At 40.9% G+C, this 24080-nt stretch overlaps 1 protein-coding gene across 2 annotated transcripts in view; it reads right to left on the reverse strand.

Annotated features, from left to right (window-relative positions):
• The window catches only part of KIF5B (kinesin family member 5B), a 50910-nt gene that overhangs the window by 9556 nt on the left and 17274 nt on the right, over positions 1-24080 (reverse strand). For both annotated transcript variants that reach the window (XM_090047527.1, XM_090047526.1), the window contains exons 9-20: positions 22850-22954; positions 22206-22351; positions 17624-17772; positions 13418-13611; positions 12150-12218; positions 10729-10935; positions 4658-4801; positions 3905-4093; positions 2685-2802; positions 2262-2323; positions 2055-2164; positions 1256-1357 (exon numbers count right to left, since the gene is read on the reverse strand). In XM_090047527.1, the coding sequence (XP_089903653.1) occupies positions 1256-1357; positions 2055-2164; positions 2262-2323; positions 2685-2802; positions 3905-4093; positions 4658-4801; positions 10729-10935; positions 12150-12218; positions 13418-13611; positions 17624-17772; positions 22206-22351; positions 22850-22954 (1595 nt within the window). The remainder of the gene's footprint in view (positions 1-1255; positions 1358-2054; positions 2165-2261; positions 2324-2684; positions 2803-3904; positions 4094-4657; positions 4802-10728; positions 10936-12149; positions 12219-13417; positions 13612-17623; positions 17773-22205; positions 22352-22849; positions 22955-24080) is intronic.

Genomic DNA, 24080 nt, shown 5'->3' on the forward strand with positions numbered 1-24080 from the left:
GAAAAGTTTGCATCTTTATGAAAATCCCCCTGCAGCCTTCTGAAGGAATTGGCTAAATGATTCCACTATTAAAGTCACCACTGCTATTAGAATAATTTCTTCTAATCTCCACCTGTGTTTATGGTGTCACAAAAATGGACATACAGCAGAGGTGTATTATTTTTGTTTAAATTTTTGAATTGTTGCAGTTTTATACTTCCAGCTTTAAGCACTGACTTTGGTCTAAGAAAACATCATGCACGTAGTCCAGCATAGTTTATGCAATATAATTCATTTTAATAACTTGCATAACACTAAGTCACCCAATTCTGACATTTTCAATTCATCTCCCTGCTGCCCCCAACTTCAGTTTCAAATCAAGCAGAAACTGCCAGATTAATGCTACATATATAACTTTCTATGTAACACAGGAGTTTAACCTGAAAAGTTCAAGATGGTATAAGGAAAAACTATTGCAATTAAAGCCATGAGCAGACTAAAAATGAAAAAAAAAAAAAAATCTGAAAGAGAAATTTATGGACCAAAAAAATTAATTTAATTTCTGATTTACCAGGACTTAAATACTTCACATCACTATGGTTTCCACTAGCAGAAGAACTTAAGAACACCTGTTGATTTAGGACATTAGTTACTGGATCTCAGGCAAACCTTTGGTTGACATTGCTCTTGCAGGATTTTGTTTTGCATTAGCCAATAACTAATTGGCAGACCTCAGAACTTAGACAAACATAACTTCCCTAAGGTTTCAAAATTTTAGGCATATGGAGTTTTACAAGTTTTCAGGAATGACCAATGAACCCTTTTAGGTTCTGTCATTATGGAAAATAACAACAACAACAACAACAACAACAACAACAACGGATCAAAATAGGATCCCTTTAACTGGAACTCCTTTAAATCAGGCTGTCAATAAAACAATGCCTTTAATGCTCTTGTAATCCTTCCCAACAGAAATCTGGTAAAATTCTAGAAGATGCCTTCTGGCCCTAAACCCAGATAAATCAATGAATTCTTGTTCAGTCTTAAAAGACATTCACTAAGCTACTTCTGCCTAAACCAGTTTTAAGATCCTTGCCCTCCAGCAATTTCATACAAGCCACCAATTCAATTAAAGAGTTTGTTTAGATTTATAATGAAGTTTATACAAGTTTTAGATCTTATACATACTGGAAAACTATGACTTTACCATTTAAAATTATAAATTAATACAGTTGCTCTGTATAGGGGAACCCCCCCCCACAGATTAGGAACTTACGTCAGTTCATGAAGTTTCCTGCTTTTTTCTTGATCTGTAGTTTTCAGCTTCTCATGTTCAACTCTTAGACGTTCCTGCTCAAGCATCATCTTCTGATTTTGGCTGAACATGAAAAAGTCATGATTAACATGTAAATATTTCGATGAGAAACCTCAAAAGACATCAAGTCTGAGTCTTTATTACGCTGAAGCACATTTATTAAAACTAACCTATGGTACGCAAATGACTAAGGAGTAAATGGTACAAAAGGAATCTTGTTAAACTGTCTGCCTTAAACTTTGTTTTTTAAAATCAGAAATAGCAGTGACTGACTGACTTATGCTGAGTATTTACCAGATATGACCCCAAAGCCATCAAATCACATTCAATATGTGCAGTGTTGGAATGGAGTCCCCTGCTCCTAATTCCACTGCCCCATAATACAAATCCCTAGTGTGTTATCTTTCTTTTATTAGTGGGTCAGACTTTCCCACAGGCTAAATATCTGTTTTTTCTTAAGTCACCCTTGGGCAAACCATAAGTCTGAAACCAGACTACTGAAAGAGGGATAACACTCACTTTGCCTAAATTTTGAGTAAAATACTGAAGGTAGTGAACTGTTTTTACTCACTGCTGCAAAAGGGTCAATGACTTGACTTCAGAACTATAAATATATTCAAGTCCTAATCAAATAAATGAACCCAAATAAATATTTAAGTAGTTTAGGAATTTGTTAAACTACATGCCAAGCTATTTTCCTCAAAAGTCTAATATTTTAAAAGTAAAAGCGAAGTCCAACTTTTATTATCACAACTCTTACTCTTGGAGTTCAGTAATAAGTTTCTCCTTTGCATCGACCTCATCTCGCAGGCTGCTAATTTGTTTTTGGTGGGTCTCACGGTGGCTCTGAATCTGCTGCTCAACTGCTTGCTATAAAACAACAACAAGAAATTTAGTTTGGTACTTAAAATACGAAGTTTTATGTAAACTAACAAAGAACAAAAAAAAAAAAAAATAGCTAACTTGCCTTGACTTCATTTGCAGTTTGGACTTTATTTAAGTGCTCCTTCTCCATTTCATGAACTTTTTCTACAGGAAAAAAAAACAAGTTTTCAGCTCAGGTATTTAGGTAGTCATAGGGAGGACCAAGATAAAAATATTTTTTCCCTCCCCACCATTTTAAGCATTGAAATATACTCATTTATTAATAGCTTTCATATTTAAAATCAATGAAATTACAGCCTTATGTTTTCAAGAACTCTTTCAAATGATGCATCTCCATATGCACTCAATCTTATTGATGAGGTACTTGCACTTAGAAACACACACTAAGTTGTACATATTATTCTGTCACTTTATTCAGAGAGGAAAAACATCAACACCATATTTTCTCCAGTACCAATTGTGGCATGCTTCCTAGTAATGGTTATATTTAAAGGAAAATTCATACCCTGTGCTCGAAGCTGGACTAGTTCTTCATTAAGGGAATCTACAGATTCTTCCAGTTGCCTCTTTTTCTGTTCCACATTCTGAAGATACTCTGTTAGTGACTTGATCTTTGCTTCATGCTTTCAAAACGAACAGATATTGATTTATTTATATGTAAACTAGGTATATTCAAATGAAGCTGCATGAAAAGTTTAAGAGCTCTTGGTGTTTTTAAAAAGGGCAAATAAACCTCTCAACAAAATGCAGTCAACTTCCTATTTCTAAAACAAGTCTTATCTGTGCAAATAGATTATCCATGTTGCAGTATCTGGGGTCATAATCCACATATTGCATTTAAGTAAATATCATTATACTCAATCTTGTGGCTCCCACAAATACGGCAATGGGACAAGGAAGGTAGTTGTTCATTTTTTTCTTTTACTCTTATTAAACATTCCACAAATAAATTAGAAGTCCTAGAGCAGAGCTAAAAAAATCATATTGGTGATCAATAGAAATAGGGGAGCAAAGGTTTGATCATGAGTTTGGAAAGTTGAAAAAGCATGTTAGAAAAGTTTAACAACATTCATATTAAACTAGCCTTTGATATATTAGAATGTTTCAATTCGCTCAATTCTAATAGTGATAATTTTATGTTGCTGTCTACTTCCTGACATTTCCCTCTCCCTTTTCAATTTTGCCTCAAGAGGGCAGAGTGCTGCTGATGAAGCCACTGCTTCTGCACATTAAAAGAAAAGCGTGTAACCTTCCCCCACAGAGCTGAAAGAATGTCAGTGCATCCCATTATAAACACTGAAACTAAATGTTTTCTATTTTACAAATGTTAAATATAGAGGAAACAGATTTTTAGGCTAAAAAAACTTCTCTCAACATTCTGAGAGAGTCCGAACTACTCAACTGTGCTTACTGCAACAACACTAAGTTCAAGATCTACAATCTTCTTGGTTCCCTTGGTTATATTAAGAGTAATATCTTAAAAAAAAAAAAAAAAGAGATATAAACACTTTGGTGTGATACCCGAGTTCAAAATGGAAACTGATGAATACAAAAATTAAGCATTCATCTGAACAAATGTCTGGACTTCCTACTTATTCTAAAGGCCTCTGAACTACTAGTTTCGAAATTGTAAGCTATAGATTAACTTATCTACAGAACTGCAAGAAGCCAACCAAACAAACGTAGGAATCAAATATCAAAAAAGGAGCTACACTACCACATTACCTGTGAGATACGAAGCTGACAAGCAGCCAGCTCTTTTTCATTTTCCTCCATTTTTTTGTTGCTTTCAGTTTGCGTGCTTTCTAATTGTTTGCACCGCTTTACCATTGTTTTCACTTCTGATTTCATTTTGCTAATGTATAGTCTTGCCACCGTGAATTCCTCATCTATCATACCAGTTCCTTCAGGTTGCTGAAAGGAAAGTTTGGATGAAAATATTAATTCTACAAAGACTTAATTAAAAGCAGAGTATCAACCAGAAAACAGTGCCCAACATACAACAACCATTAGGTGGCTAGCTTCAGACTATGTTTAAATGATTACCTTTTTTTAATCTTTTGGTATATTTCAACCAAATTCAGACCAGAAAACAACTTCTGATGCTGTTTCCCTTGGTAGATCAAAACATTTATATTTTCCGTAATACTTCCTGTCTATCAAGTAAGTCTGCTTGCCAGTGTGGACTGTCTCCATATACATAATGGACTTTGTATTTTTAATAAATAGTACATTTAAACAATCAATCCTTGCCAAAAAAAAGCCAAACTCAATTAATAAAAATGCTTCTCTCAAGCATTTCTAACTTGTTTGACCTTCTCCCACAACCATAACTGAAAACACGGAGGATGCCTAGCTGTATAGCCATGGTAATTATAAAGCATTTTTACTATGCTGAAAACACAAACAATAAAGCACTTCATAATAGCTACAGAGCATATGAATTTATCATGCTAGTATATTTGGGGTATACCCTACCTTCACATCATTATTTCCAACTGCAATTCCTATTTCTGCAAGATCTTTCAGTAAGGAGGCCATCATCTCTGTTGCTCGTTTTTTCTGGTGGTTGGTCATTTCTTTTAGTTTCTGAAGCTCTGCATCTATACTGGCTAAAGTTACCTAATCAAAGGAAATATCTAAAATTAGATTTTACCAATTTATATAGGAATATTTTTCTCATTTTCTTCGAGAAACCTCAAAACATGCTTAATGGTGATCTTAAAACAATTACCAAAACTACAAGCCATGGTTTAACAACAATATTAAAAAACCAGCAACACCCGTTTTTGCTGGTTATAAAAGGACCTAAAGAAGTAGGAAGATGTGAGTATACTTTCCCCCATTACACTTTAAAAAAAGATTTGTAAAAAACTGTTTACTATATTTTATATTTAGTTTTGTACCTTAGTGATTCTAAGGTTCCAAAAGCAGATTAATATATTAAACCCAAGGATTTCTACTAGGATGTTGTTACAGTCTTGATTCACAGTCACAATACGACTATTTAAGGCCTACTCAAGTCTTCTATATCTGATAGAGCTGTGCAAAATTTTGCTGAATGTTTTGTTCTGAAGCTGTTTTGACGTGTTTCGAGCTCGAAACAGTGAACTAGAAACAAAACAAAAGGCTTTAAAAGAGTTTCAAAATTAAATAAGGGCACTCAAAACATCTCAAGTTTCAGAGTAGCCTGGTGGTGGGAGGCAGAGGAGAACCAGGGCTGCACTCCACCTCCTGCCACTGGGAGGAACTCCCTGGAGCTGGTAGAGCCAGTCAAATCACAGCCTTGGCTCTCCCCCACCTCCTGCCACCAGATGCACTCCGACCGGCTCCACCAGCCCCACAGAGCTGAGCCTGGTGACGGGAGGTGGGGGAGAGCCACTGGCCAGGGCTGTGCTCTAAGAGGCTCTACCACTGACTCTCCTGCCACCAGGTTGAGCTCCATGGGGCCGGCAGAGCCAGTCAGAGTGCAGCCCGGCAGTGGGAGGCAAGGAGAGCCAGGGCCGCGCTCCAAGTGGCTCCACCAGCCCCATGGAGGTCAACCTCCCCTCCCAGGACTGCCGGACTCTGCCCAGGAGCACAGGCCCCCAGATCTGCATGTGGGATGACAGGAGGCTGCCACTGTTGCCTGTGGCCAGTGGCAGCACTGGTCTTCCTGGCACTGGGCATAGGCTGCACTCAGTGCTGGTCCCAGGTGGCAGCAGCAGCCTCCTGTCATCCCAAGTGCAGATCCAGGGGCCTGCACCCCCAGGAGGCATCCAGCACAGCCCCACAACCCTCCTGGGAGTGCAGGCCCCCAAATCTGCACACGGGATGCCAGCAGCAGCAGGCTCCTGTCAAGTGACACACGTTTTGCTTGTCAGCACCTTGAGCTGAAGTTTCCCAGAAACCCTTGCACCTATCTCCTTGAAACTTGGCAGGCTTCATTCACTCGGAAGGGGCTACCATCCCTGCAAATTTCATCCAAATCAGGCATGAAATAACAAAGCTAATCTCATAATTCCCCATTATAACCTATGGGTCGAATGTCGAAACGCGTCGAATCAGTGAAACAGTTTTTGATGAAATGAAATGGAACAGTGCTCCGAAACTAAACAAAATGGCAAAACAAAACACTGTCCCTTCGAAATGGTGAAACAGAAGTCATAGATTCATAGATGCTAGAGTCGGAAGGGACTTCAACAGATCGAGTCCGACCCCTTGCCTAGGCAGGAAAGAGTGCTGGGGTCAGATGACCCCAGCCAGATGCCTATCCAGCCCTCTCTTAAAGACCCCCCAAGGTAGGGGAGAGCACCACCTCCCTTGGAAGCCAATTCCAAATTTTGGCCACCCCTACCATGAAGAAGTTTTTCCTAATATCTAGCCTAAATCTGCTCTCTGTCAGTTCGTGACACTGCTCCTTGTTACCCCAAGAGGCGCCCTGGTGAACAGAGCATCTCCAATCCCCCTAATGAATTTGTAGGCAGTCACGAGACCATCCCTTAGCCTTCTCTTGCAGAAGCTGAAAAGGTCCAGGTCCCTCAGTCTCTCCTCACAGAGCTTGTCCTGTAAGCCCTAACCACACGAGTGGCCCTACTCTGGACCTTCGAGTCTATCAACACCCTTCTTGAAGTATGGCACCCCAAACTGGATACAGTACTCCAACTGCAGTCTGATCAATGCCACATAGAGGAGAAGTATCACCTCCTTGGATCCATTATTGTGCATCAGCAGATGCGTGACGAAAGTGCAGTTAGCTCTGCTGATCATTTCATCACACTGATGACTCATGTTCATCTCGCTATGACTCCGAGACCCCTTTCTGCTGCTGTGCTGCTGAGAGGATCACTTCTCAGCCAGTAGATGCGCAGGATATTTTTGCACCCTAGGTGTAGCACTCTACACCTGTTCTTGTTATACTGCACCCTATTGTGTACTCCCCACTTTTCTAACTTGTCCAGGTCTGCCTGCAACCATTCCCTACCCTCCAGTGTGTGCACTTCACCCCACAATTTAGTATCATCCACAAACTTGGACAGAGTATACTTCACACCCACATCCAAGTCACTGATGAAGATATTGAAGAGTACGGGTCCAAGGACTGAACCCTGAAGGACCCCACTACCCACATCTTTCTAGGTCGATACTGACCCGTCTACCACCACAATCTGGGTGCAACCACTAAGCCAATTTGCTACCCACCAGACCATGTAAACATCTATCACAGCCTCCTAATTTAGTTATGAGAATAGGATGAGATACTGTATTGAAGGCTTTGCTAAAGTCCAAGGAAACAACATCCACCTCCACTCCTGCGTCTAAGCATTTTGTGACCATCATAAAACAAAACCAGACTGGTCAGGCATGATCTACCTGCTACAAATCCATGCTGGTTTCCCTGCTGCATTATTTTTCCCACTGAATTCTCACAAATATGATCCTTCATAATCTTTTCAAAGACCTTTCCAAGGATGGAGGTAAAAGTGACTGGCCTATAAAATTACTTGGATCCTCCTTCCTCCCCTTCTTGAAAATAGGGACCACATTGGCCCTTTTCCAGTCCTCCGGGACCTGACCCAAGCACCACGAAAAGAAACGGTGCTGTTTCACACAGCCCTAATATCTGACAAGCATCCAAAGAACAGACTAATGCCATGAGTATAAAGGGCAAACAGACAGAATTAGAATATCTAAAACCCTACAGGAAAATTTCTCCAGTAAATGGACCTCTTCTAAGAGACGAGGCAAGATTTTAACAATAATTGTTTCCGAAGACACCAAAGTGCAAGGTTGTGAGTATAAGATAGCCCCAGGAATAAAAAAAAGAGTAAATCCTCACTTCTGCCCAGTGTCACAGAAGACACATGCTTAGAGGATTTCTTCCTAATACAACTGAAGTAGAAAGTCTGGTGGAATCAATCATGCATTTATTCAATATAAATTAAAAGTAAGAGGATCAAGTCCCTCCAAAGACCCTTAATTAGTTTCTTCCAAGGAAAGGAGGGTAGGAGACAGATGCTACTTTCTTTTGAACAATTTTTTGTTACTCTAAAACAACCTGAACCACCCCTGGCTTCCACTAGAAAAGATGCTTTAATCTTACAGCAAGTATTTTTAAGGTGGCCCTGGTGCTTGAGGATACATACTCTTGAATACTTACCAGAGTCACATGAACCATTGCATAACGGTAGTTAGAAACCAATACATTATCAAGGGTATCTTGCTTCTGATGAGTGTCCTGGTCCACACCGTAACATTAACCATGGTCACTCTTTTATACAAAAAAAACAACAACCTGCAACTTCTCTCAGTCTATACTGATATTTTAGCTAGGAAGACCGATGAGACCCACTGCAATCAACAGGAGTGGGCATTTAAAAAGTGAGGGCCAGAGCCACAAAGATATTTAACATTGCTGGCTCTCAGCCCTGAATTAGAGTGCCTCTCAGCACTTTAATCAGAGACCCGACCAACCTCAGTGCACAGCAGAAAAGGAAGCCTTTGCTATTCTAAACAAAATATTGTCTGTAACAGAGGGGCCTGTCACATTTTACCAACTACTTCTGAATATAGCACATGGGTCCTTCCTTTGAGAAGGGTCTCCATTCTTCGTATCTCCATCAAAGCCCTTGCAACTCTGAGATAATATCCAACTCTAAGGGTGTGGAATAAAACTACCTTTGAAATAAACCAGAGAAATGAAGTATCATCGTATGAGGCATTCACAGTTCTTGTCCAACTCATTATACATTGAATTCCCTTAGCAGCCTTTACACACAAAAAAAACTGAAGCCACTCAATACCAATTTTAGCACTAAATACAAAGCTACATACTACTGAAGAAGCAAAAGCAAAATGAATTCTAAGAAAGTCTTTAAAAACTGAATCAACCTTGGGAAAAAGGTATTTTAACCAAAGACTAAAACATGAAAGGGGAGTTTGGTTTGTTTGATCAAAATTCAACACTGAAAAACAGGAGAACTTCCAATGACTTTCAAATGACAGAAAGGAAAGGACAGCATTTTTAAAATTTCTATCAACACACTTTGAAGGCTGTTCCATTTGAGCTGTTATATCTGCCACCAGTAGATGACAAATTGTACTGAATTAGAAAGGGGGGAATTTACTGTGGATTAGCTTGGGGGTTTCAAACTCATCCAGCCCCGCAGGCTGAATGAGTGTCACTGGGCCAGTCTGTGGACTGGACCGGATCAACCCCCTGTCTCTGCGCATGTTGCCCCCAGGGCATTTGCTATCCAAAGCATGTGAGCTAGACCCAGCAGTGAAGACAGCTCAAGGGGGGAGGGTGTCAGTCCAGGGCACTGTATACAGCCCATGCCCTGGAGTCCTCATGCTGTGCCATGAGAGTACACACCATGCACTGGGCCTGGGGGCCACATGCACAGCCAACATTGGGGCCAGTACAGACTGCACATGGCTGGCCCGAGTGCTGCATATGGCAGAGATCTGGGGTGCAGCCTGCATGCAGCCCCATGCCAGCCCCCCCACACTGTGCACACTGCACGTGCTTAGTCCAGCCCTGTGTAGCACGCACTGGCCTCAAGGTTCACTATGCATGCAGCCCATAGCATGCAGCCTGGACTTAACACTGCATGTGCCATAGGGGATCCAAGGCAGAGGCTACATTGCAGCATTCTGTGCTAGATGCAGCACACATGGCACTGGGTTCAGCCTGGGAAGTGCATGCAGTGCATGGGGCAGTGGCTAGCACATGGGGTCCAGGTCCCACAGGCCAGATAAGGCCAGCAGGCCATATGTTTGACATTTCTGGATTAGCTGATCTACAATAAACTGTTCCACATGCCCACTGTAACTCCAATTATTACGAGAACGTGCAATATAGCAATTGCCTTATTTATGAGTCAGCGACCCAAGCTTAGCTTCCACTTAGCATGGGAGAGTGGACACATGATTACCATGGTTCTGCTGTTGTGTGGCAAGCCCCTTCCCCCATTCCCAGTCTTTCAACAGGGGATAATGTGTTAAATTTGCCCATATCAGCAAACGGGTCAACAAGACCAAGATGAAAAAGGCAGACTTCACCTAAAACTCAAATCATAAGTTAGTAGTAGTAACAGTATAAGCAATTCAGATTTAACTTGATTTGGGGAAACTAACACCTAGCACTTAAGGTGTCTGAACTTGGTGATCTGTCTAATCTGGCTGGCTGCTGCAACACAGTCACAGGATTAAGTCTCCTTCCTAATGCAAACTGCACTGTTATTAACTACTGATTATTCAAAAAGGCACCTCCAGCAAGACTCCAAAAGGAAAGAAAAGATATGGATGACTGATGACCTAGAAAATACTATTTTCTGGGTTTTTTCAAATGGAATGGAACAAGCTTCATGTTTTATATGCCAACATTTGACTCAAATAATCAAATCAGAATGCTAAATTTTGAACTAGAAAGAGTGCGAGATTCATATTAGAGCTTTTCTATTTTCTGGCATCGAGCTAAAAATTAAAAAAGCAGTTGGAAAAACAACAGACGTGTTCTAGCACAAAGAAAAAGCAGACATTTGTAATTCCCAGCTCCAGTTTCCTACCGATTTCTGATTGAGTTCATCACTAAGCAGCTCATATTCTTTTGCTTTGTCTTCTACTTCCTGAGATTTCTGATCATAATTGACAGCAAGTTCTTCAAGGGCTTGTAGCACTTCTTTCACCTCCTCTTTAGAGGCATCATTTTCAGCCTGGAGACGATTCAACTCAGCTTGCATATTATCTTGGTCCCGTCTGGTAGATGCAAGAAGCTATGACATTGATAAAAATTTAACACACAGATCACTGCTTCAACAAAATTGAGAGAACTGCAAGTGAGACTCCAAAAACTTACTGAAAGAAGTTTCTTTCAGAAAGTAAACCTAGACTCAGGATTTGCACTTTGTCTACAACGTTTAAATAGCAGTCATTGTATTAGAGTATAAACAGGATTCTAACCAATGGGTGTTTAAACTATTTGTCAGTAACAAGGGCAAGATTCCTAGTTGTATTTTTATATCCAATATCACTGAAGAAACAAGTTATTTTATTTAACTGTTACAAAAAGATTAGATGAACAAGAAGCTGAAGTTCATAACAGATATTTCCAATTACTTCTTGTTTTAAACAAAGCTTCTAAACCATTAGCACTATTTGCACTTTTGAAAAAGTGGCTTCACCAGGTCCTAGAACTTCATGCCCAAGTATTTTAATATTTTAGTTGCTAAATGGGCATGCCCAAGGAAAATGGAGGTTTTTTTCAAAATAATACTGAAGCGCTCAACCATTTTCTAAACACATGGTCAAGGGCATCTTATACAGAGACATGCATAAAAGGAAACAAATCAATCTTATTCTCTAGGAGAGCTGGACAAGGTTGCCAATATGCTCTTTTCTCTGATGTCTGAATATAAAATTAAGGAATAATTTAGTAACTGAATGAGATAAGATTGCAAAACATACTGCAAAAAGCTTTTGCATGCAGACAGCAATATTAATCTATATTTATCCTACTTACAAATCTGTCAAAATGAAGATATTAGAAAAGCTTTCATTTCTATGGCAAATTTACTCGGCCAGAACTGAATGGAGAAGTACACTGCTTCATAAAAGGAGACCTTTTCTGCAATACTTTAGACTGTGCATTCTAGCAAGCTTAGATCATGCAACTGTCCCCTCCTTAGGTATCATAAACTTAATGAACTGGAAAACTGAAAAATAAGAGTGCTTAAGATCAAATGAACAAACTAAAATTTATTATAACATCCTGTGTTCCTTTAGGAAAAACAAGGCATGTCAAGTGGTGAGCACTGAGAAATTGAGAAGTTAGCTTTTGACTATAAAACAGTAAAAAGGTCTGTCATACAGTAAAAAACAAAATTTGCTCATAGAGACATCCTCCTGAGAAGTAAATTATGTTTAACATCCCTAAATTTTAGTACCAAATAAGAAGTCCAATATGAAGATACGCAGTAACAAAATTTACCTCTTCCTGATCCAACATTTGTGTCTTCAGCTTTTCTACTAACTGGCTCTGCTGATTAATTTCTTCATCCTGTAGTTCAAAATCATAGTCCCGTCAACACATGTTGAACTGAACATCACACAAAATTTCAAATGCATGTTAGGAATCAGTTATTTAAAGTTTCCTGTTCAGTAACAATCAAATGAAGAACCAGTGATCCAATTAATCAATTGCGCATGTGATTTTTCACGTTAGGCTTCTAGCTTTGTGTGTTTGTAGAACGTTACATAGAACCCAAAAGAAAAATCCTGTTTTGATGTACCGTGTTTGGAATTTGAAGAGCTGAGAAGTTTTCCTCAACTCCCAACTACACTACTTGGGATAAAAATTCTTTTTTCCAAGACAGCTTAGTACTGTTGTTTAAAGTTAAATTAAACGGCATATTTAAATGGCAAGTATGTGTGTGCGCATACTAAAGACGCTACTAAATTCCCTCTACTCTCCTTATACTGGCCTGTTTTGTTGTTGATGTTTTAACTTACTCCCCAAGCTCTACCCCGTTTTATTGTTTTGTTCATTCATGCAACCTCAAGTCCCTGCCGAAATTGAGAAGAACAGCAATTAGTCTCAAATGAAACTGTGCTTTCTTGTGTCCAGTCCCTATGGATTAAAAAGCCAGACATTACATGGATTGAAAGTACCCATCATCTTAAATGATAGTCTCATACCAGTACTACCAGATTTGTAAAATGGAAATACCAAATTGGAACCTCAAACTCATACTTAAAAAAACAAACAAAAAAAACTATACCACAGTAACTTTAAGATGTTTGCATCCTTAATGTGTAATATTGCCAAAAGGCAAGAAGTGTTTATAATTCCATTCACTGCAACCTCCTTGAACTTTGATCTCTCTCAGCTAACTTCTGCTACACAATCATTCTCTATTGCTACACACTGGTTGCCAGAAGAACCACCATGTGCGTATAACACTTCTCTGAATTATTACACACAGATGTGCCAATATGAAGAAAAATGAAGGTCACCTGAACATGGAGAATTGATCAAATATGAAAAAAGCTCTCAAATACAAGCGCTCTTTGGATTTTTCTGAATTGTTGTACATTCTGGCCACAGATCGATTTGTACAGGGGTCAAGCTTACTGTACAAATGCAAATCAGCACGATGTGTCAACAATGGTCCCTACTGACAAGTGAAGAATAGTCAGAATTAAGTATTAATGCCCCATGTTTTCAAACAGGTCTTAGATTTTAAAAGAATGACATACCTTATCATCAAGTTGTTTATACAGTTTAGCAATTTCTTCCTCACACTTTCTTCTCTCAGCATCAGTAAAACTGCCAGTCACTCCAATTGTGGCAACTGGTTTATCATTAGTGACAGTAATATCCTTATCCACTGCAAAAGCTTCCAAGTTGGCTTTTTCTTTGTCAAACTGCTCATCAACTGGTACAGTCTCCCCTTAAATAATAATAATAATAAAAAGTATAAGTATACTTTGTTATCGGATCACTTACAGAACGCTTTCACAGAATAAAACAACACTGAAAAATATTAGATGCTGTATTTCCTCCGTACAACCAGCACCAAACCAACTGGTGGAACAAACAGAAATGTGCGTGAAATAGGGCTGCGCATGGGTCTGGAAACTCTGGCAGAGGAATGGTGGAAAAACTAATTGTCAATATTCAAAAAGCATACTGGCGGTGGAAGCAGGGACAAAGGAGGAGTACACCTCCCTCACCCGAGCTTGTAGGGATTTGGTAAGGAAGGCTAAAGCAGCACTGGAGCCGTGGATGTAGTCTTTCTAGACTTCAGCAAGACCTTTGACACCGTCTCCCACCCCATCCTCATTAAAAAACTAGGCAACTGTGGCATTGATGCCTACACAGTCAGATGGATTGCAGATTGGCTCAAGGGTCGTACTCAGAGGGTGGTGGTGGACGGGTCATATTCCACCTGGGGGGAAGTGGGCAGCGGAGTCCCCCAGGGCTCGGTCCTGGGGCCTGCGCTGTTCAATTTCTTCATCAGCGATTTTGACAACGGGGTGAAATGCAACCTGCTTAAATTCACTGATGATACCAAAATTTGGGGTGAGGTGAGCACGCTAGTAGGGAGGGAAAGACTGCAACAAGATCTGGATAGGTTACAGGATACGTTTCAATACTGACAAGTGCAGGGTGCTACATTTAGGCAGCAGGAACCAGCAGCACACTTGGGAAACTCCTTTCTTGAGAGCACAGAGGCAGAAAGGGATCTTGGAGTCAGTAATGACTCCAAGATGAACATGGGCCGACAATGCGAGGTCACAGTTGGCAGGGCTAACCGGACCTTGTCGTGCATCCACAGGTGCATCTCAAGTAGAGCCAGGGAGTGATCCTCCCCCTCTGTGCGATGCTGGTCAGGCACAGCTGGAGTACTGCGTCCAGTTCTGTGTGCCCCATTTCAGGAGGGATGTGGACAACACTGAAAGGGTCCAGCAGAGGGCCACCCGCATGATCCAGGGACTACCAGGGCAGACCCTACATTGAAGGACTGCAGGACCTAAACCTGTTCAGCCTTCACAAGAGAAGGCTGAGGGGGGACCTGGTGACTGTCTATAAACTCACTAGGGGGGACCAGAAGGGTTTAGGGGAGACATTGTTTCCCCTAGCACCCCCTGGCATGACAAGGAACAATGGACACAAATTATTAGAGAGTAGATTTAGATTAGACATCTGCAAGAACTACTTCACAGTTAGGGCGGCTAGGAGCTGGAACCAACTTCCTAGGGAAGTGGTGCTGGCTCCTACCCTGGGGATCTTTAAGAAGAGGCTTGATGCCTACCTGGCTGGAGTCATTTGAGTCCAGTCTTTCCTCCCGCCCAGGCGGGGGGGTCAGACTTGAAGATCTACAAGGTCTCTTCTGACCCTACTTCTATGATCCTGCCTGACTAATCTGGTCTCTTTCTATGACCAGGTAACAAAGACCTTAGATGGGAAGGAGGAAGTCAATGTCATCTTGGACTTCCAGAAGGCCTTCAACACACTGTCCCACCCAATTCTGGTGGGCAGGCTGAGGGACTGCAGCACTGATGAATGCATAGTCACATGGGTGGTAAACTGGCTCCAGGGGCGCACCCAGAGGGTGGTGGTGGACAGGTCGAAGACCTTGGGCCAGTGCTGTTCAACACCTTCGTTAGCAACCTGGACAAGGATGTGGAGAGCACCCTGTTCAAGTTTGCTGATGACACCAAGCTGTGGGGTAAAGTGAATACACCATCAGGCAGGGACCGCATCCAGGCAGACCTGGATAGGTTAGAAAAGTGGGTGGATCTGAACAGGATGCGGTTCAACAAGGACAAGTGCAGGGTGCTGCACCTGGGGAGAGGGAACCAGCATTATGGTTATAGGTTAGGGGCTGACCTTCTCGGCAGCACAGAGGCAGAGAGGGATCTTGGAGTCAGGATTGACTCCAGGATGAATGAGAGTCACCAATGTGATGAAGCAATAGGCAGAGCCAACCACACCCTGTCATGCATCAACAGGGGCATCACTAACAGGTCTAGAGAGGTCTTGCTCCCCCTCTATGCGGCGCTGGTCAGGCCGCAGCTGGAGTACTGTGTCCAGTTCTGGGCGCCGCACTTCAAGAGGGACATGGAGAACCTGGAGAGGGTCCAAAGGAGGCCACTCGTACGGTTGAGGGCCTCCATGGCCAGCCCTATGAGGTGAGGCTGAGGGACCTGAATCACTTCAGTCTCTGCAAGATCTGAACTCCAGTAATGTCAGTTTCTTAAGCCTCTATACCATCTGACTGATCTTGTAGCTGCCTACAACCTTATCAGGGGCAACCAACAGGGACTCGGGGAAAGTCTGTTTACCAGGGGCCCCACCAGAGTCACTAGGAACAATGGCCACAAGCTGAGGGAGGATAGGTTTAAGTTAGTTATTAGGAAAAACTACTTAACTGTAAGGGTGGCCAGAGCCTGGAATAGGCTTCCCAAAGAGGTGGTGCTCTCACCTTCCCGGGAAATCTTCAAGAGGAGACTGGATAGGCACCTGGCTGGGGTCTTATGACCCCACCCACCCCCAGTGCTCCTTCCTGCCCATGGCAGGGAGTCAGACTCGATGATATGTCTAGGTCCCTTCTGACTCATTGATTCTACGATGGCTCTGGGAGCCACAGCAATTCATGCTGCCTCTGCTCCACCACTACCACCACCACCACCACATTTCCAGACCCATGGGGAATCCCCCAGCCAGATAACATGGGCCAGTGCACAGAACCAAGCCCATTGCACTGGAGAGGGGGAAAGCTGGCAAATATATGGGCATGGCAGCAGACTCAGGAGCAGGCTTAGCTTCCTAGCTGATTACTATTCAGATCTTGGGTAAGGTATCCAAGTATAAGACCCTGTTCTTTGAAAACATAGCATAAAAGGGAAAGGAGGTGCATGCAAGAAGATACAGTATTTTCCAGTTATGGCAGATATGTTGTTTAAACATTTTCGAAGTAGTTCATAGATTTAAGGCAAAGAGAGACCATTACATTATGCAGCTTGACCACCTGTCTCTGTCACTTTTACTTAGTTATCCTGCTTTGAGCTTAATAACTTTCTGGAAGATGTGCTTCAAATGAAAGGCATTCAGCTCTGAAAAACATCAAGAGACTGAGAATCTATTAAATTCCCTTGATAATCTACTCCAACAGTCACCATTGCTATTAAAATTGTGCTTAGTTCTTATTTCAGTTTGTCTGGTTTCAGCCAAATAGTTTTCAGCAATTGTTGACATCACCTAATCTCTTAAAATTCTTAGATGACACCAACCCTCCTGGAACTTCATTATAAAAATCCCTTTTTTCAGGTTGCCATCTTCCAGGATACAATCCTCTGTTTTGTACTTATGGCCTAGGTTTCTAAATGAATACAACTTTGTATTTAGTGGTATTTTGTTAGAACAGGCCTAACTCTTAGAGGAAATCCAGACTGCTCTTATGATTGCCATCGTCATAAGTTACAATGTCACAGAGTTGATGTAAATAATCAGTAGCAGTTTTATATTTAGTTCGAGATTCCTAGCATCAATCCCTGCAATTTTCTACTAACTACTACTTCTGAGTTGTGTCTATTGGTTCTTAATCTGTTTAACTACCAATAATCAGAATGTTAATCAGAGTGCTAATCAGGCACTCCAGGAGCTACTGAAATGAAAAAAATGCAATTAACTGAATTTTCATATACTACTAACTTACCTGTAAGAAATTGGTTCCACATTAAAACTGATTACACTATTTTATGGTAGTATTTAAATAAACTAGAGATCAAAATGACTAAAAGATTTTTAAGGCTGAAGCTTTTTATCAAGTTTAGGCACCTACAACTAATACAAAACACCTAAAACTTTGGGAAACAATATAAAATTTTTGATACATTAAACTTTAAAAAAAAAAAATCCCTTTTTTGCATAACAAAAGCCACAAACAAGCTCCTCACCATTGCGCCATCTGTTGAGCTCATTTTCAAGCCACTGTATGGTGTTACGTAGGGTCTTGTTTCTCTCTTTTTCTCTTTCATACTTCTTTTTCCATTGTTCTGCAGTCAGTTCCACATTGACACAGACTGTGTTCTTAATAGTCTTGGCTCTGGAAAGAAAGACTTACTAGTGAGCCATCCTGGACCAGTCAGATATAAAGATACTATTTTAACCTGCACATCAGACAAGCAATTGATTAAATACATCGTGCATCAGGAATACTGAATTTGAATGTTCATACTCACAATTGCTTATACTCACAATAGGCATTAGTTACTTGAGGTTTTATACAAGACAACTAGGGAGTATAACAGCCATTCAATACCAAGTCCACACTGCCCTAATTTTCTTCTACCATCTACATACATTCAGGATGCGAACTAGTTAGTGGGAATAATGCTAATACCAGATATTTACAAAATTGAAATCCATATGTAATGCACAAATTGTTCTAAAGCTGTTTCTCTTTTTTTGTTTAGTTTTTTTGGACAGAATGAGAGGTTTAAGCTAAGAACTGTCTTTAAAAATAAATAAGTAAAAAGGAGAGGATGTGCACCCTGGCAAGCCACCTGAAACTCACCAATTCTCTCATGTCATCTAAAATATATTCCAATCTCCATTCTAAGATTAGCCATTATTATAAAACCCTGAACTCCAGTAATGTCAGTTTCTTATGCCTCTATACCATCTCCTACTCTTCAAAACTGATATGCAATGCATGTGAACTTTTGCTGGATTTAAACTTAAGTTATAACCTGCTCCATGAATTTTGTGCATAGCCCATCCAGGAAGAGCTGTGCTTCCTGGCAGTGACTGAACTTAGCTGAAAACTTCTGAAGTAAGCAAAGACAAAAAAATAGAAGTTCTCAACCAGGGCTGCTGTTAAATGCAAGAGAGCTGGGGAAGGATACCCTGATTAAAAGGGTTAAGAACAACAGGCCTAAGGCTCTGGGCAAACATACATTTTAACCACTTTGAAAAAAGGAGGAAGAAGCTGCTGCTGCTCAACAATAGGCCTTTTATGTTACTGTTGCATCTGCATTCTCCCACAGTTGATACGCAAGTTAAATAAGTCCCTGTAACTAACCCAAAAGGTTTTACTGCACTTGCATATAGGCATAACCGTTACAGCACAACAGCTTACACTGGTATCATTTGATACTGATACAATTTACGTCACTCTCCTGGGAAGGTCAGCACTAAGTCAGCACCTAAACTGTGTTGAGGGGCAAGAGTTCAAACACAGCCTTGTGGATACCATTTCCTACTGATATCTATAAGTACTTTCCTAAATAATGTTCCAGTACTCTGGAGGTACTTAATGCTTTCCAGTGCCTGTATTAGAATTAGGGGTGTGCGAAGAGGGCCATGTTCAATTTGGATTTGGCACAATTCGGGGGACAGTGATTCAATTAGTTGATTCGGATTACTGTCCCGATTCAGATTTCCAGACACAGCTTTAAATGTTTTTTCTACATACCTTGAGGTACCAGGCATGGCTCATGAAAGCTGAGATGGTGGGACGGATAGAGCATCTCACGGGGGGGGGGGGGGGGGCCCTCACATGCTCAGCGGTGGACCTGGAAGTGGACCAGAAATACTTCTGGTCCACTTCTGGGTCTGCCACCAAGTGCGCAGTGGACCCCCTCCCCCCAGCTCAACAATTGGCCACAGGGGTCCCCAGGTGCCCCGCAGACCCAGGAGGCACTGGTCACTGAGCTGGGAGGTGGTGGTTCCCCACGTGCTCTGCGGCAGACCCAGAAGTGGACCAGAAGTGCTTCTGGTCCACTTCTAGGTCCGCCGCCAAGCATGCCGAGGACACTCCTCACCCCTACACACCTCCCATGGGATGATCCATCCATCCCACCATCTCAGCATTCATAAGTCATCTGGTACCTTGAGGTATGTAGAAAAAAATATATATAAAGCTGCTATATCTGAATCATTGAATCGATTCAGAGAGATTAAAGGGTCTCCCAATTCAACTCAGATTTGGAGATTCAGCTACCGAATCAAGTCAGCGATTGATGTTTCGCGCAGCCCTAATTAGAATCCTAACCTGATCTGTTGATTTCAAAAAGTGGCAAAGTAACCCTCTGATTTCAGCATCGAGAACCTGGGAGGATACACATACAAACTACTGGGGACAAGTTCCATGAGTCCCTTCAGTAACAGTACAGAAGAGGGAAAATTTCCTGTCCCCCAGCCACAGGACCCAAATATTAAAAGGAAGGATGAAGCTGGGGAAATAAAGTTTAATTTTAATAGGATAAACTGTTTTCCTAATAGCATTGTTTCAGCTTAGTTTTTAAGAAGGCTTACAAAGGAGACAAAAGAGATTAAAGTTAAAAAAACCTCATCAGTGCATGATATATTGCAGCAGTCATCATGTTCTTCACCTAGTTCTTAGACAAGAAAAATGTTCTGGTAAGTTTTAGAATTAACCCATTTACTTTCCATATTAAATTATTCTCCTAGAAACTTAGTCCATTAAATTAAATTTCCCCAGGCAGAGGCATGCTACAGCAGAACAATGACTATTTGAAGTAGATCAGATTAAGTAAAGAAATGTGCAGAACATTTCAGTGTAAAGAATTATAAGAATTCAGTTAGAAAACAGAGTACTACAATCAGTCACCAAAGTAGCAGGACAGGAGAACAGATACATGACAAAAATAGCCCAATTCTTAAGAGTTTAAAACAAAGAGAGCCTGACCCCTTTGTTTTCTGGAAGAAATGTTTCATTAACCTAGAATTAAATTGAGTTTATAGTTGCAATTGAGCGTTTCTATTCTAACCTGAATGTCAGCTGAAGAAAACAGGCCATACCAAGATTTTAAGATCTTACACAGAAGAGAATTCTGTGTACAGTAAAGGAATGAGCGAGTAGCACAGAGCTGCTTTTAGTCTGTATGACTTCTCTTAGCTTCTTCCCCAGGGCCTATAAGAAGCCTTTTCCAGTAACTGCAACAACAAGCTGAAAGCAAAACTCAAGAGGCAGATAAAGCAGGACTCCAATGTTTTCTTTACTTTCTCCTGTTACATTCTGTAAAGATCTTTTTTTCCTCCCTTGTCAAGTTCTCTACAGAATTGCTCTTAATGCCATCCATTGTTATTTTCTATATATGCACTCATACTTATCTATAAATAATATATTCCCAACTGATAAAGACTGATCCAAAAATGGCATAAGGGAGATGCTTAGATGAGCAGTCAAAGACTTAGGTTTCCAGCAGGTAGGAACAAAATTCAGGGTATAGTCCCTAGAACTCATTTCAACTATTTACAGTGTAGGAACTGCTTTTTGGCGGGGTTACTACTCCTTTACTCCAGCTTCATTTGAAACTTCCTCAACCAAGAACTCTATTACCAAGTTCTACTTCTACAAAGTACTTTCCCAAACTGCTGCAAAGCAAGATCCCTCTGATACTCTGAAGCTCAGTAGCAAAGTACAAAACTGTCTCACACTGGTCATTTTTCACTCTATAGCAGCAACTTAAGATGCCAAACACAACATTACTATCAGATAAAAATGCTTAGTTTAAAAATAGAAATCTAGAAACTGCTGAAGCGGGTAGACCAATACCAACTACACTGAAAGTTGAAAACTACCGCTGAAAACTCTTACTTGTTACAGCAAGTAGATACTGACAGTGTAGACATTATCATACGAGTAATTAAATGATTAGCAATATAAGTTTAAATGTTTAAAGTAACTGACAAATTCACAAATAGTTACAGTTCCTAAATTACACATTACTCTGGCTTAGCATAGGATCCTCCTTCCCCCCCTTATATTGTTCCCTTGAAAAGCTAGGAATGAAATATTAACATGTAAATTGCATGTACAATCAGTAGCAGCCTTTAAAATCTCAAACTACCTGCTAAGATCAGACAGACATGGTAACTGAATGTTTCTTTCAACATCTTAACTTCCAATAATTAGTAGTTAAGATGGACAGAGGGATGAATAAAAGATGTAAAACCAGAGTGTAAACAGGCCCTCAGTGGGTGCATCTACATGTGCAGTTACCCCCAACACAATAAAATGTGGTCCAGTTTGTGCCAGAGTCAGCTATTCCCACACTATTTACATGTGTGCCTGAGACAGCAGCAATTCGAGATGGGGCGCAGCAGCTTCAGGCTGGGAGGGGGAGGGAGGAGGAGTTAGCCCTGGCCTCTGAGTGGCAGCACTGGCAGTGAAGGGACTGGGTGGGGCACAAGGATGCTATAGCGTGGGGCAAGCTGGCCAACAGCCTCCGCAGTGTAGCACCCTTGTGCCTCTGCCAGCCCCAGTCATTGTCTACACATGTTGCGGTAGTGTGAGTTACTCCACCATAGGACTGTACTCATCCTGGATAATAATGCTCTACAGCAGAGGTGGTTAATTTACTGTGCCTTAATATGGGCACAAGTGGATGGTAATGTTTTACTGCAGAGCTAACTGGTCAACTCCACAGTAAGTTGCACATGTAGATACACCCAGTGAGAGAAACTGGATCAAAAATACCTCTACATACAACTAGAAAGTTGTTCACTCACCTTTGACCAAATAAGAGTGTAGATTTAGTTTCAGATTCATTGTATGACGATGGAGAGCAGCAAATTACAATAGTGGTTCTACAGTTACCACCCAATGAATCCTGAAGGATTCTGGTCATTTTACTATCACGGTATGGAACATAAGTCTGCAAAAAAAAAAAAAAAAACCCAACCAAAAAACATGTATTAGTTTGAAGCTTTCCCAACACTATAGTCCATTGGATAAGGATGCACACTTTATTGCACTGAAGACCACCACAATAAGAAGGATAATTAAAATAAGTTGTGTCCAGGGTCTAAAACTACAAGGTAAAATTTCTTGCATAAGTGTTATCTCTTAGGTTTTGAAGTTTATGATATTAGTTTATGCTTTCAGCAAGATATTTTACAGTCTTTTAAAGCTACAGATGCTTATTTATAAGCCTCATCCCAACAGAAATAACTACAGTTAGCAGTGGATTGAAAATGCAGCTAAGACTTTCAAAGCAGTGTAAGAGATTTGGCTACATAGGAAGTTTTAAGAGATGTGCAGCTAAATCCCCTAGCTGCTTCGAATCTCTGCCAAAGACTCTCCTATATTCCTACACCTGCCATAACAGGTAGCCCCCAATCTGGTTTTTCTAAAAACTTCAAAACATACTTACACTACTTTCAGCTAAAGCAGAGATGACATTTCCAAGAGCTGAGAGAGACTTGTTGATGTTCTTAGCTTCATCCAGCACAGCACCTTCTGCTCCAGTTTTACTAACCTACAAAATTCAGTCAGTCAGTCAAAGTAAGAAACATAATTTACAAAGTACCTTTCAAGTCTTAGTTTTCAGTAAACATTGCTAAGGCAGTCTGCTCCATTTAAGTCCAGTTTTAAATCATAGGGCCACCCACTATTAGGGTCAGTAGGAAAATGGGTTCTTTACCCCCATCCCAAGAGGGGGAGGGCTGGAATCAAGTTTCCATTAAAGAGAACTCTTAAAACTGAAGCTTTTGGCTTTTTCAATAGAGAAATTCTCATAGCAAGTAAGCACTTTCAGCAGATTTTATTTAGGTGCAAACTAGATCACATGCCAGACTGTTTTGGTGGAGTAGCTCAGCACTATTCGCTTGCTAATTAAATTTTTTTTTAAATGAAGCAATTCAAAGTTATGCAACTCAGTCAAAATATTAACATGGGAAACTAAGATTATGAGACAATGAAAACCAGGTTTAGCAGCTGCCAGGAATCACTCACAGGTTCTGTAGGCAGAAAAATCTACCAGCGAAGATTGCCTTACAGAGTAGTGCTCACATTTTTGGCCCTACAGGCCCCAAGCACTTGGCCAGGATCAGGCCATGGAGGCCCCTGTGCCAGGATGAGATTCCATCACATACCACACAACCAATCTAATAGGCAAGGTGGCTTCACACAGGGCTCCCCACTAGATCTGTAGAGCCCTATGGGCCAGATTAAAACAGTTCCAGTGACTGGATCTGACCAGGGGGTTAAGCACGCTTGCTTTAAGGCTATAAACAGCATGGAAATGCTGGAAGAGGGAGATTTGACAGTTCCCATACTCAGTATTTTCCATCACTCCTAGAACGCCTGCCTCAAAGGCCAGGCTCTCTCTACTGTTTTACAGTTTAATTAGCACCCTACAGTCCTTCCTACTATCTTAACATGCACTGAATTTTCCACTATTGTAACAATTGTGCTTTTAGATTTTTTACACTTTGCATTAATAAAGCAAGCAAAAAAGCAAGTGAATTATAGAAGATTAGGGAAAGGCAACAGGTAGAATGGAAACTGGGTACCTGAAATAGGCAAGTAGTAACCAGCCTCAACACTAAAAAGGATCATGACCAAAGCTCATTTGAGTTTATTCCTTCAACTCTATTTCCATA

The sequence above is a fragment of the Crocodylus siamensis genome, chromosome 5, assembly GCF_052110815.1.
Source record: "Crocodylus siamensis isolate JL-2025a chromosome 5, ASM5211081v1, whole genome shotgun sequence".
Classification (NCBI taxonomy): Eukaryota; Metazoa; Chordata; order Crocodylia; family Crocodylidae; genus Crocodylus; species Crocodylus siamensis.